The sequence below is a fragment of the Xyrauchen texanus genome, chromosome 44 (assembly GCF_025860055.1).
Source record: "Xyrauchen texanus isolate HMW12.3.18 chromosome 44, RBS_HiC_50CHRs, whole genome shotgun sequence".
Taxonomy (NCBI): Eukaryota; Metazoa; Chordata; class Actinopteri; order Cypriniformes; family Catostomidae; genus Xyrauchen; species Xyrauchen texanus.
The window spans coordinates 6,553,525-6,569,016 of NC_068319.1; the positions used below are offsets into that span (position 1 = coordinate 6,553,525).

Sequence of the window (15,492 nt, forward strand, 5' to 3'; positions counted from 1 at the left end):
TTGGCTGTGACGGTGGGGGTGGTGTGGGAGGTGGTACATTAGCAGCTCGCCCATTGGCCACGATCAGGATTACGTTGAATTAATTAAAAGATGAAGGAAGGCTCGTTACCCTTAAATATAAGGCCTACAAACGAGCTTAAGCCGCGTTACTGACTATATTCACAATATAATATGGCCTCTCGTGCATTATTGGTTTATAAAGACGTTTAAGACTACACAGTTGTTAATTTGGGGGTGGGTTTCAAAGGTGGGGAACCATAAAGTCGGACTATGTCGCAAGTCTCCATAAAAAATACTTTTTTTTTAATAGTAAAATTAGATTAAGAATGCCATAAAATACATTTTATAAAAATCATATGAAAGCTGGGACAAGTTAGTACTAAAATATCCTCATGATGCGTTGTCGCGAAAGCCTATCAGCATAGAGATTGTCTGGATGTCACTGACGTAGTAGCAGAAGAAATCAGGAAAAATGGGTGAGAAAATGGTTGTAGCGGTGTGTGGGCTCCCGGAATTGTGTCAACATATCTAAGACTTCCACAACAGAGCAGCAATCGTTGTGATATCGGCCATGGTTGATGGCGGAAAGATAAGTTGTCTTAGAAGCCCCTCTGTCTGTCCTTTTCCGGAAGAGAAGGGGGAATACTCGCGGGTTGGCGTTACTCGCGCGAGCAATGCGATGCGAATTTTTTTTCCGAGTTGTATGTGAACGCACCATATAAGATACCCTGTCTGTAAACGTGAAGTGCTGAAATGTGACCATATAGTTCTGCTCGTCATTGCAACTTTATTGTATTTGTGTGTAACTTTAAAAACGTTTGTAATTCACGTTTGTGTTTTCAGTGCAAAATAAGGAGACACATTGAATCTGTTTTAAGGATACTCCCAAAAGTGATAATGGTAACAGCAATGCTACACAATAGGTGCGGTACACAACGTGTGGTGCCGGCAAGAGCTCCCTTATATGTCAGAGAGGAAGAGGAGACCAGAATGAGGAGCCAAGATACTGTACGGACGATTTTCATGCACTGCAACACAGCTCACCATTTTATACATTCATTATTAATATTATGATTATTAGAATAATAATTATTATTATTTTTGGTAAAAAAATTAAATAAAACGTATGTATACTGATATTAAAATGAGTAACTTGTAGCTATAGGTGTTTAAATTGTATCAGGTGTAATTTCGTGATTGTCCTGTAGGTGTCTGCATAAGTGTCGATACGGTGTTCTTCACGCTATACGATTTCTCCAGAGCTCTCGTTAATCTACAAGCATTTTCAAGTACTACTTAAGTGACAATGCTTTTGGGAAAGGAGTCGCAAAACTAAGATGTATCGTAAAATGTTAAGCGTTTAACATGCTCAGGGTTGCCAGATAAGAGACTCAATACCCCCAATTTGAGATTTATACTTGTACAAATTGGAAATATTCTTCTTCATTTTGTGCAATCTGGCTCTCACTTTCCCCTGTAAACAAACTTAGTGATCTCATAGTGCAATATTCTGCTCAAGGAAAAGTGTTATACGGCCACTCTGTGTCCATTCTTGAGGTTGCTTGTGATGTTTGTTGCTACTAAATTTGCAGGTAAATCTTCTGAGTGATGAAATTAAATATAAAAGTAGATCTCGGCATCATTGACACGTGGATATGTATTTTTTATTTGTGCAGTTTGAGTTTAGAAGTTGAAGCCCCTTACACCTGTGTGTTAATCTAACTCTTGAAGTAATCATTTATCATAGTAATGCAGCCCGTTTTATTCAGTTGTGTTCTGAATGGAAAGTCAAACCACTGACGAGACCTCATCATTAACTTTTAGCGTGTAAACGGGTAATGTTTTGATAATACAATAAGTAAACTCGCCCGCTTTGCAACAAACATTAAAGTTCTCTCTCTCTCTCTCTCTCTCTCTCGCTCTCTCTCTTTATATATATATGTATATATATGTATATATTTCTTTTTAATTGTTATTAAAACAGAACCCTGATGAAGAGTGTAAAATTGAATAATAAATTAACAGGGAAGTAGAGATGGTTAAAATAAATGTATGATAAGTTCAGCCTTTATTCAGTTATTTAATGCCTGATAGAAAAGTGTCTACCATTGTAGAGCAATATATTACTTTAGGCAATTGCAGAATAGACCAATAAGTCACATATACACTTCAGAAAATTGAGTATCCAACTATTCTGGGCTTAAAAAGATACAAAAATCAAATCAATGTGGTCCCCCATGCCCAATGTGACCCCTTTACCAAAATAGTTGCTCACCCCTGTTATAGAACACGCTAAACTTAAGTCTAATTATGTTACAATTTAAAAGTAAATGCAAATTGTTCTTAATGGGGAAAACAAACACTAAGCAACCAAATTGGCCCAGTTGCTAGGGAGGGTAGTGTCACATGGGGTAACCTACTCGTGGTCATGATTAGTGGTTCTCGATCTCAATGGAGTGTGGTAAATTGTGCATGGATTGCGGAGAGTAGCATGAGTCTCCACATGCTGTGAGTCTTTGTGGTGTCATGCACAATGAGCCACATGATAATACGCACGGATTGACAGTCTCAGAAGTGGAGGCAACTGAGACATGTCCTACGCCACCCAGATTGAGGTAAGTAACCGCGCCACCATGAGGACCTACTAAGTAGTGGAAATTGAGCATTCCAAATTGGGAGAAAAGGAGATCTTTTTTTTTTTTTTAAATGACACAAAGTTCCATAAAAATGTCACTTATAAAGCAAATTAATTATTAAGTGCCATCCTTCATCTGATCCAGACATTTAGGCTACTTGTGGGAAGACAAGTTTATTTACATTGCACATTTCAAACACAATGATCAATCAAAGTGCTTTACATACACTGAAAAAAGTACATTTTAATGGTATAAAACTGATTAAAGTGAGTAAATTTAACTTAAACATTTGAGTTAATACAGTAACTTTTACTTACAAATCTGATGGTGGACTACATGGTACTAATTCATTATTGACGTATATGATGTACGGAAGCCTTCCACAGGGAAGCTTATTACATGCCATATAGTCTATTAGATAACATAACCTTACATTACTGGCAATATTAATAAGATACAGAGCTCGCATGATGATGTAACATGTAATATATATATATATATATATATATATATATATATATATATATATATATATGTGTGTGTACATATTGATCATGAATGGTCATTTTGTGTAGATAATGAACTTCAGACTTCATAAAACAAGACATTATGAAACGTAACAACAAACTCAACCACTGAAACATTGTAAATAATCTGGCAAACAGTGAAACCATGCAAGTTCATAAATTATTCAAGCCTAGTGCCTGCTGTGAACACCAGCTTCAAAAAGTTAAGTAAAATGTACTTATTTTATTTACTCAACTTAGCAAATAAATATAACAAGGTTTTCTACTTTAAGATTGATACATGATGATGCATTGTAAAAAATCATAAATAATATTTACTTATTAGCCAGCATGTTCATTTTTACATGCTTAATTGAGGATGCAGATTTGACTTAATCATGTCAAGTATAGGCTTAAACTAATTTATTCAGTGTATGAAGTCCTTAATTTTGTTTGCTATATTTACTTCAGCACAAAATAATTTTTCCAGATATGCATGATAAAGTAAGTAAAATGTATTTATATAGCACTTTTCACAGATAAACATCACAAAGTGCTTCACAGTAAAATGTAATACAAGAACAATTTGAATACATTCCCCAAAATACAAACAACAAACACAACAAACAACCATGAAAAAAAAAAAAAAAACCTTGACTAACCAAAAGCCTGCTTGAAGAGCAAAGTCTTTAGTTGTTTTTTTAAAAGAATCAACTGAGTTCGCGCAACGTAAAACAAGAGGCAAAGCATTCCACAGCCTGGGAGCGACTGCCTGGAATGACTGGTCCCCTCTAGTTTTAAAATGGGTACGGGGAACAACTAATAACATCTGATCTAAAGACCTGAGACTCCGGGTAGGAGTGTGCAGCTGTATCAGGTCAGTGATGTAGGTAGGGACTTGGCCATGCAAGGCTCTAAAAGTAAGAACTAGAATTTTAAAATGAATTCTATACTGGACTGGTAACCAGTGAAGTGATGCTAAAACAGGTGTAATGTGTTCTCTTCTCTTAACGCGGGTTAAAAGCCTTGCAGCAGAGTTCTGAACAACCTGGAGACGATGAAGCTCCTTCTTACTCAAACACGTAAAAAGACTGTTACAATAGTCTAAACGGGAGGAGACGAACGCATGAATAATCATCTCTAACTCACCTTTAGTCACAGATGATCTTAATTTTGAAATGTTCCTCAATTGAAAAAAGCAGTTTATAACTAATTGTTTCGAATGAAGCTCCAAGGACATAGCTGACTCAAAGACAACACCTAAGCTCCTGAGGCTCGGATGGACAGACGGGACAAATATATTGTATTATCTTTGGGATTTTACTTTAAGGGGCGATGATTAGTGTTTCTGTTTTGTCAGAATTGAGAAGCAAAAAGTTCTCACATAACCACTTTTTAATACTAGACAGACAGTTAATTAAAGAGGACAATATAACAACTCAGTTTCCTTAAAGGAGCAATACAGTTGGATATCATCCGCATGCAGGTGGTAAGATATGTCGCTAAACTGACTAATAACCTTACCGAGAGGAAATATATACAAGAGGAACAAAATAGGACCCAAGACAGAACCCTGCGGTACCCCACATGACAACTCTGCAGTTACAGACATAATCTGATTCATATTAACACTAAAGCTTCTGACAGGTAGGATGAAAACCATTTTAAAACTGATCCCGACATGCCAACCAGATCACAAAATCTATTTATCATAACATTATGATCAATTGTGTCAAAAGCTGCTGAGAGGTCCAATAAGACCAACACTGTATATTTTTTAGAGTCAGCTGACATCATAATATCACTTGAAACTTTAAGTAACGCCGTTTCTGTGGAATGTTTTTTGCGAAAACCAGACTGGAATTTGTCAAATAACTCATGATTCTCTAGGAAAAGGGTGAGTTTTTCAGCTACAACTGTTTCTAGAATTTTTGACATGAAAGGAAGCTTCGAAATTGGTCTATAGTTTTCCGGTTGTAGCAGATCCAGATTAGTTTTTTTAAGTACAGGCTTAACAACGGCATGTTTAAAAAAAGCAGGAACAGCACCATTTAAGAGAGAGGAGTTAAGCATCTTAACAATACAGGGGCCAATGTAGTCAAAAACTTGTACAAATAGCACAGTAGGAACAACATAATGTCAAGTAACGTCACAGGTGTAAAAGTGGACCAACAATGCGGGGGGGACAAGTCACAGGCAAAGCTCTGAGCCAATGGTGGTTCAATGTTAGCCATAACGTCTCTGATCTTATTAACAAAAAAGTTGAGGAGTTCATAAAGGGCAAGAGAAAAACATATGTAATTGTAATAAGAACAAAAATAAACATTTAATTTATAAATAGGTTAAAACTAATAATAAGGAGAGGAGTAAAAAACATAAATTGAAATAAAATATTGTATTGCAATCAGTGAAGTGCAGCACAGTGAAAATATATTTTTATTGATGTGACTTAATTACATGAATTAACCCTAAACGTTGAGGCTGCAGTGTTTCTCAACTGTTTTGACTCCAAGGCCCCCCTCTGTCGAAAAAATATTCAAAGGCCCCCTGACTATCTTTTGACTATCTTTTAGATCTTTTGACTAGGATAGTTACTCTTGCCATTTTTACGTAATGATGACACTTGCTTGTTTTCAAACTTTTTGTTAACAAAGTAGGTGTCAAAAGAGTGTAATAATTAATCACGATTAATATTGTGATTCCAGAAGTTTTAAGAACATTTAGTTCTTCATTAAAAACAGCAGTTGTTGTTGAATTAAAATAAGAAATGTAATATCAGTATACGTTTTGTTATACCTAAAAATCTAGATATTATTATATCTTATCATAGATTATGATAACTTGTTTTCAATTGATTTATGCCATGTTTTTGGTGAAGTGTGCTTAGGGTTCCTATTTGGCCCCGGCCCCCTGGTTTAGAACCACTATGGTGTTACGCCCACTGGGCCCAAACACCTTCCATGATGTACCACAGAAACATGATTAAAAATTGCACTCTGTTTACATTCAGTGGCAAATTCTTATTAATATTCAAACAAAATTGCACAGGCTTATGATATGTTTCTATGTGGGAGCGTAATGATGGATAAAATGTAATATAAATTCCTACTCTCCTATATAATCAACTGTCAGAGTCTCAATTATCAGCAAATTAAGTAATCCTATATATATATATATATGATTGCAATGACTATAAAATAGTCATTGCAACAATGTTTTGTTGTTATGCTCCTCCCAATGGAGACTATCAAATGTGAAAGATGTAGATTTTCACTGATCTGTCACAATTACTCATGACAGGATTGAGGGAGGGCCAGTGCCTTTACTTACTCCGCCTAGTGATGGTACAGAGCACGTGTAGTAGGGACAGGAAAGGCACATGTTTAGCAGGCTCAATTACAGCAACATGCTCTGATCTGCTGTATATTTTACTTGAAAACATAGTCACATGGTTTGACAAAACAAAAGAAATTCAAGCGAGAGGAGGAGGAAATGAGGACCGGATAGCAGCATGCTTACCTGGCATAACTTTACTTTCGCATTATGCTCACACTCATGAATTTACCTGACACATCTGTGCACTTGGGCACCTGTTGGAGGAACTGACCTGGCCTTTGCGGCCTCACTTAAGGAGATGACACAGAATGGGACTAAAGCCTACAATGGCACTCATACTGATGCTCTCAAAATTGTGATCGTTGGAGATGGGGGTTGTGGAAAGACATCCCTGCTTATGGTATACGCCAAAGGAGATTTCCCAGAGGTAAACACTGAGATATGGGACATATATTGGTTAGAGTCCAAATTAGACGTATATTTCAAAAGAAAGCACCTATACTATTTAATGTGTGTACAGTGTGTACATTAATAACTTAATAATACATTTTGAAACATATTCAATTTGGATTTGCACCTGATGCTATTCTTGTGTATATACCAAATTTAATGAAATGCTTAAATGCTATAAAATGAAAACCTTTATCCCACATTGACAGTTTAAAGAGCAGGATATATTGCAAAATACTGTATGTGAAAATAATTTACACAATATCCTCAACCAGTTTTTCCACTCGTAGACAGCATTTCTAGTTTCTGCCAACGCCTTAATGGTTAAATGTGTCATGTTGAAACAAGACTTTTTTTTGCTCCATCATCCAGTATGTTCATGTACAACTCTAATTTATTAATGGTTTTCAACAGAAATATGCTCCATCTGTGTTTGACAAATATGTCACCACTGTGTCTTATGGAGGTAAAGACATACAGTTGAATCTTTATGATACAGCAGGTAAGTGTCAACATCCACCTGTCTAAAGACGCAAGACATTCCAAACGTCCCATTCTCAAATGATAAGCTTCATTGATTGAATATTTAGACAAGGAATGTTAAGTACAAATGGTTTTAAGGCCAAATGGTAAAAGTTTTCATAGCTAGCATTTCAAAGGTGAGACACCATGCAGACATGTATTACATGTAAATAATTTTTGTTTCGTTGTGAGCGTTATTTTAATGATGAATTAGAAAGGGTTGTTTATCACAAACATGTTAATGTTAGAAAGCGTTGTTTATCACATAACTGATTATCTAGACAAGTAATCCCTCATATTTTTTATATATAGAGGCCTACTTATTGTCATTTTAAGACTATAGTGTGTGTGTGTGTGTGTGTGTGTGTGTGTGTGTATATATATATATATATATATCCTATTTAAAGTGTTTATTGTTAAAACTGACTTGTAAAATATGTAAGCCATTGTGAAATATTCAAATTCTGAAAATGACCTCCTAGTTTCTAAGCTGTGGCTTCGTGGGACAGAATCTGCTTGCTGATGTGGTGCAACATGCTAAAAGCCACGTTATGTGTAGATAATCAATGTAATTTTTCAGAAATTATTTAGTCATATATATTTTTTCACAACCTATATACATTAGTATTATTACTAAAAAAGATTGGTAACACTTTTAAATAAGGTTGTTTTTGATAACATTTGTTAACTACATTAGTTACCATGGCCTAACAGTGAACAATAGTTTAGTAGCATTCATTGATCTTGGTTAATGATGTTTCTATAATAATTCATTTTTTACAATAAAAGTTGTGTATGTTAGCATTAGTTAAAGGAATATTCCGGGTTCAGTACAAGTTAAGCTCAATGTTTGTTGCATTATGTTGTGTGCCACTAAAATTTATTTGGAATTGTCCTTCCTTTTCCTAAACAAAACAAAAATTGTGGTTACAGTGAGGCACTTACAATGGAAGTGAATGGGGCCAATCCGTAAATGTTAAAATACTCACTATTTTAAAAGTATAGCCACAAGACATAACCAAAATGCACATTAATATGATTTTAGTGTGGTAAAATCACTTACCTTTTCTGTGTAAAGTTATAGCCAATTTTGGAAATTCGCTTTTCATAATGATGTACTGCTGTAAACCCTAAAACCGTAAAAACTCAAATATTACACACGTTTTAACAGTCGAATTAATGCAAGTTCTTTTTTAAATTATAACCGTCACATTTCTGCCTTTTTAAATCCTCCAAAAATAGGGCCCATTCACTTCCATTGTAAGAGTCTTATTAAAACCTTGATATTTGCTTTTGTTAAAGAAAAAGGACGAGTCCAATTTTTTTATTTGTTGTAATCAACATTATGCCACAAATGCTGTCGATTCATCTTAACTTGTATTGAACCCGGAATATTCCTTTAATGCGATATGAACAGGGTTGGGAGGGTTACTTTTGAAATGTATTCCATTACAGATTACAGAATACATGCTATGAAATATCATTTAGATTTAATGTAATTAGATTACTCGAGGTCAGTAACGTAATTAAATACTTTGGATAGATTTTTTCAATTGTTTTGACTATAAACAAGTTACAAACAAGTGAAAAAACTCTACCAGTATAGTAAGACAAAATACACTTATATTAAAAATACATTCTCAGAAAAAAACCTAAATATCTTATGCAGTGTAGCTTCTAAAACTAGTTTTAAGGATTTTTAGGTCTTTTATTTTTTTCCAGAAAAACAATACAAAAATTCTCATCAAGAATAAGATTTTTGCCCTAATATCAAAGGTCTTACTACAGAAAGAAAATGTATGATCTACAGTGGATTTTCTTAATATCATCGTGCCTGGTAACAGGTGCACGTAAACTGGCTAGAAATACCTTTTTAGCTAAGCTAAATGTTTTACACTAGGTTTATTTTTATTTCTGCTGCTCCAAAACTTACTTCAAACTTACTTCTCTGTCTGTATAAATGTAACGCATCTTAAGAAAGTGTTTCACCGCTGTTTAAACGTTCCTCTGATCGCATAATTTATATGGATAAATGTTTTCCTGAACTGAACAGACTAAATTTTAAGTGAAACAAATAACAATAAAATGTAAAGTAATCTCTTTAGTAATCAAAATACTATTTAAATGTAACTGTATTCTGATTACCAACTATTTAAATTGTAACTACTGGAATAAAGTTACAAATTTTTTGTATTTTAAATATGTAATCCCATTACATTTATTCCATTACTCTCCAACCCTGAATATGAACTAACATGAACAAACAATGAATTATAGGATTTGATGAATTAACATTAAAGCTGAAGTATGTAATGTTTTGTGACACTAGCGCCACTGAACAGAATTGCAAAAATAACAATGTTACAAAACAGCTTTCTAACTACGCCTCTTGCTTGCAGTTGTTTAAACAGTCAGAAAGTTCCGCCCTCAACTCACAGCACTGGTTATGTGAGGTATGACTTTGGTGCGGGTCTATGCGTGTTGCTCAAAACAAACTCAGGAATTTTTTATAATGCCACAGAGACACGGTGTTTATACTTTTAGAGAAAATGTACATATTAATGGCTTACTTATAGTTGTCTCTGCATATTAAGCTGGAATAGAAGAAAGTATTTTAACACAGAAAACGTTACATACTTCAGCTTTAACCATGATTATCAAATGCTGCGATAGTACGAGGTGGCGAATTAGTACCAATTTGTGAGTTATACACCCACCAATGAGAGATGCTTCCCTCGTGTCCCTGTAGTTCACAATGTAGCATTTGTTCAGAGTTAATCCAAAACTGTGTTTTCGAAAGTTTAACCCATAACCAAAACCCCATCCCTAAATCTAACTATAGCCCTACCCAGAGCGTAAACATAATGTGAAAAGCCAAAAAAGTTCCAAACGCAGAGTGGTTGATAGTTTCGTACGAATTAAGTCGTACAAATTGTAACAAATTTAACACCTCGTAGCATTGTGACAACGTTCTGATATTTAAGATGCCCTAGTTTTGTTGGAAATGTGTTATTTATATTCTAGTTTTCAGAACTGTATATTCAGGTACTACAAGAGAGATATTTTGCATTACAGTGAATAGGTTCTATGACTGCTATCCAGAGATAAGGAAGTGCAAAATTGTTTAAGTCATCCACAATAACAATACGTACAGTATACTGTAAAAGTTCTCTTTTCGTCATATTTACATGTTCATAATTCCCAGAAATCACTCAGACATTTACATGGCTTTTTATAAGAGCTGACACACTAAGGTATACACACTACATCATAGTAATGTGAGCACATTGTTGCATTGATCCACTTCAGTCCAGTCCATTATAAATTACATCTATAACTTCTACAACATTAAATGCTGTTTCTTTAGTTTATCTGCTTATCAGAGACACACTGCTGCCCAAGGCTTTCTTTGCTTCTCAGGAACAGGAAGTTCAAGCCAGGATGTGGTTTTATACTACATTTCAGTTTTGTGTCAAAATACTCTGTTCATAAAATATGACATAATAGGACATGACATATGGTCATCATTCTCTTCCTACTCTTTTGTATTCTGATACATAATCTCCTCTGAAACAATAGTTGTTTTTAGTTAATTCAAGGAATCTATGTGAATGGTAAAATGGCATGCGTCTAATCCAAATCTGTTGTGTACATTGACAGGCCAAGAAGACTATGATCGCTTGAGGCCGCTCTCCTATCAAGATGTAAACCTCATTATCATCTGCTATGATGTAACAAATCCAACTTCTTTCGACAATGTGATGATAAAGGTGAAATAATTGAGCTTTAGGAGATTAGTTCTCTAGTCTTTTACTCACCCTGATGTTGTTGCAACCCAGCATGTTTTTTTAACCATTTTCTCGTCAAGCTTAAGACAAAAGGCTTCAAACAGGGTTTTTAGCTTTATCATTATTTTACCATCTTAACTATTCGGTCATATTTGGGCAGCTGAGAGTAAAATGGCTTTTTTAATATTTTAAGCATACATCAAATGTACCTTTCAATCTGAAAGTTTAGTTTGACCAGTAGAGATTTACGACTGTGTACTTGATAAATTTGACTTGCACAAGAAATCTTTACACAGATCTTATAGTACTTCTATAACTGAACTTTCATGCCGTTTGTGGTGTCTCATTGGTCACATCAGAGGAATATGCCAAACCCTGTTTAAATAAAGGCAAAGCCTGTTAATTCAGTGCCTATAAATAGATACAGTGGCCCCAAAAAGTGTTTGGACACTTACGTTATCATCTTAAATCAAAGAATGCCATATATATCTTCTCAGAACTAGTGTCACTTTTCTAGCCATTTTTTGCTGTTACTTTTAACAAACAGGTTCCAAGGTGATTTTTAGTGGATGTTTGGTTTGAAGTCAGTTACCCTCAAGTCTACACAAGTTCACATTTTGAATTTTTGCTTGAATAGCGTGCTTGTGAAATCTTTCTTTAAAATAAATGGCACTTAGTTTGATATTTTGTCATATAATGCAGTGATTTATAAGTGTGGCTGAAGTGTCCAAATACTTTTTGGGGCTACTGTATATCATTAGACCAGGACATTTTCAATGTTCTGAGCTGTTCTCTTTCTTTCCCACAGTGGTACCCTGAGGTCCGTCATTTCTGCAGAGATGTTCCCATTATCCTCATAGGGTGCAAGACAGACCTGCGAAAGGACAAAGAGAGGACAAGGAATCTCAAAGCCTTGGATTTGGCCCCCATCACCTATCTTCAGGTATGGATATAGGATCAATTTTGATTTTCCTATTGAAACAGAAGGTTGGCGTGATTTGGTGGTATTAGGGGAAGGGACATTCTCATTCCAGAGAGTATTTGATTGGACAAAAAATCTGCATAGTGCAGGATGAGTCATTGAAATGTTTAAATGTCGAAAATCTGTTAAAGGAATATTCCTGGTTCAATACAAGTTAAGATCAACCAACAGCATTTGTGGCATAATATATATTACCACAAAAATACATTTTGACTCGTCCCTCCAAAAATCTAAGTTACAGTGAGGCACTTGTTATGGATGTTAATGGGGCCAATTTTTGGAGGGTTTACGCTCGACCATACCCTGCTGCCACAAAAGGTTATTAAGCAATTTTATCACACCATTTTTTTTACATGCATATTGTTTATGTCTTGTGGTTATACTTTTAAAACAGTGAGAACTGTAACGTTTACGGATTGTCCCCATTCACTTCCATTGTAAGTGCCTCACCGTAACCCAGAAAAAGGAGCAAGTCAAAATAATTTTTTGTGGTATTCAGTATTACTCCACAAAAACTGTTGGTCGATCTTAACTTGTATTAATCCCAGTATATTCCTTAAAATTTTTATTTAGTCAACTTTTAGGAGTACACTAGCATATAGATGGCTTCAAAACTAATAGATACAGACTAAAAGCCATCTAAAACTTCCATTTTTGTTTCATGGGTATCCGCTTTTATTTTAAGAGTAAGTGCATAAAAGTTTGGCCAGTCATGAACTGCTCACTTACTCGCCTTTATTTGTCATTTTCAACAGGGCGACGAGACCAAGATGCAAATGAACGCTGAAATATACCTGGAGTGTTCGGCAAAATATAGAGAAAACGTTGAGGACATTTTCAGAGAGGCAACCAAACGGGCGTTAGCAGCAAGGGCTAAAGCAAATCATGCCCACAAAAAGAAGAGACGTTGCACCATTCTGTGACCATTGCAGGAAGAACAGACAGCGAAAACACATCTTCGTTCACTTTTTGATACGAACTACAATATGTTGTATACAATCAAAAAACATTTGTAATGCCCCTCAGAAATGGTTAAGCTGTCTCGAAGGAGTATTTTTTATAAGGACATGAGGAGTGTGTTCTCTCACAGTCCTTCCTGCAAGAAAGACTTATGGTGCGTTCACATACAGCGCAATTACATACAAAGAATTGCAAAGCCGGGCGGCGCGAATTAAGCGAATGGCACGACTCGAAATCACTTAATTCGCATAAAAATCCGTATGGCACGTTGTCGCGAAAGCCTATCACCATTGAGATTGTCCGGGTGTCACTGATGTAGTAGCAGAAAAAATCTGGAAAAATGAATGAAAAAATTGTTGTAGCGGTATGTGTGGGCATTGTATGACACAACGTCATACATGTACAGAGACCGGACGAAAAAAGACATCGCTTGGAGGAAAGTGAGCGAGGAAGTTGGACTACCTGGAAAGTTCTGAAAATATGTGTGTCTACTTGATTCCAGCAATTGGTTGTACTTTACTATGAACCAAGTCGTAGCCTCCTGTCCTTTTCCGGAAGCGAAGGGGGAATACTCGCGGGTTCGCGTTACTCACGTGAACGCAAGTTTAAACACACATTTATAATCCAGCGGAGCAAAGCAAGGAGAAAAAATTATTTGCGTTGTTTGTGCACGCACCATTAGTGTTTGACTTAGTTATATGACTTCATGGAAACTTATCTTCCACAATTGTAGATCCAATAAGACATGGACAAAACTGGAGTAAATGCTGCTGTTGTTTTAGGGAAGACCACAAAAAGTTTGGCGCCACTTTGTTGTTACAATCTTTGTGTTTTATGATGCTTTACTGTTTTAACACACATCTAATTTTATGTAGTTCATTTAATTTTGTAACTCCTACGTACTAGGATATAACATGTTATTGAGGGTATATTGAGGCAAATAAAAAACTTTACGTTCATAACTCGGGATGAGAGAACTGTACTGAGCATGTGCGGTATAACTGTCATCAGTCTAGTTTGTTTGTGATTGAAGAAATTTTGTGTTGCAATTGCCCCAGTTTCACCTGCTTACACAATAGTTTAAATGCAGTTACAATATTGTGACATGGGGTTCCAAATCTGCCTTTGATTGTCTTTGTTTTCAGATGTATATTTGGAGAAATATCACAAGGTGCTGTAAGCGATTTTTACTATTCCCTAAACATTATTAATGAAATAAGTGTCATGAGATATCTCACCTATCTCTGGGAAAAGCAAACAAAAATGTTTCTTCTTTCTGCCTACCGATCATAGTATTGTAATAGCAGCAAATTAGTGAGGCTTAATGCCATTTTATTCCATGTTGTTCATAACAGTTGCCAGTTGAGTGTGCTATTTTGCTGCTGATGTTTTTGACAACCGTTTCTGCTCGATGTCGGTGTTAATAAAGCTCATTTGGTATCTTTTGAGTGCGGGTTTTAGAAATAGAGGGTGTGGCTAATACATTGGCTCAGCTTGTGGAAATTCTAGAATGCGTACAGCACCATTAACTGTAGACTACCACCATTTTTGCCACTTTAACTGGAATTTTAAATATAATATTCAAGTTCTCACGTGTTCAAATCTCATCTAGGGGCCAGAAAGTGCTGAATTAGATATCATACATGCAATGTAAAACAATGGCCATTTCTTTTGTGTGTGAAACAAGTTTGTGTCAATATTACAATTCAGTCACAGTCCAATTTTTGTGTAGGCCCATTTGTTACCGTGGTAATGGAAGCCTTCTTATACTGTTGTGTGTCACAACAGAGAGACTTAAATATCCAAATTAATATTATTATTAATGCTATTCATCATTCATTTTGATGTGGTTAGTATTTTCATAAGGTACATGTATTAACAATTTTCTAGCTTGTACGTTTATACTATTCATGGCATTGCAAGTAATGGTTTTTTTAATTATTATTTTACAACTTTATTGTATGACTTTAATTACTATTCAGACCAACCAATCAACAAACAGAATTACAATCGATACATTTTCCGGGTGACACTATTGGACCAGCTTAAATACGGGACAAATCGCATACCCTATTCAATACGGGAGGCATCATTTCATCTTTAAATACGGGATGATATATTTTACAAGACAGGTGGCAAGCCTAGTAACCTTACAAAAGCTGTTTTATAATACATGGAGAGGGTCCCCTCAGGGGCGCTGCCATGTTATAATCACATGACCATCCGAATACTACTTGCGTCATCCTAGTAAATGCCCTGTTCTTGGACATTTTCACATGGATTAAATTATGGCTGACTGCGAATAGCGAATT

The 15,492-nt window shown here is 35.4% G+C and overlaps 1 protein-coding gene across 1 annotated transcript; it reads left to right on the forward strand.

The window, feature by feature from the left end:
• Positions 1–6,496: 6,496 nt before the first annotated feature.
• LOC127636276 (rho-related GTP-binding protein RhoF-like) lies at positions 6,497–14,838 on the forward strand. The gene is made up of 5 exons (XM_052116730.1): positions 6,497–6,905; positions 7,343–7,430; positions 11,111–11,220; positions 12,047–12,181; positions 12,976–14,838. The coding sequence occupies exons 1-5, from the start codon at positions 6,777–6,779 to the stop codon at positions 13,141–13,143; spliced, it is 630 nt and encodes a 209-aa protein (XP_051972690.1). The 5' UTR covers positions 6,497–6,776; the 3' UTR covers positions 13,144–14,838.
• The last annotated feature ends 654 nt before the right edge of the window (positions 14,839–15,492 follow it).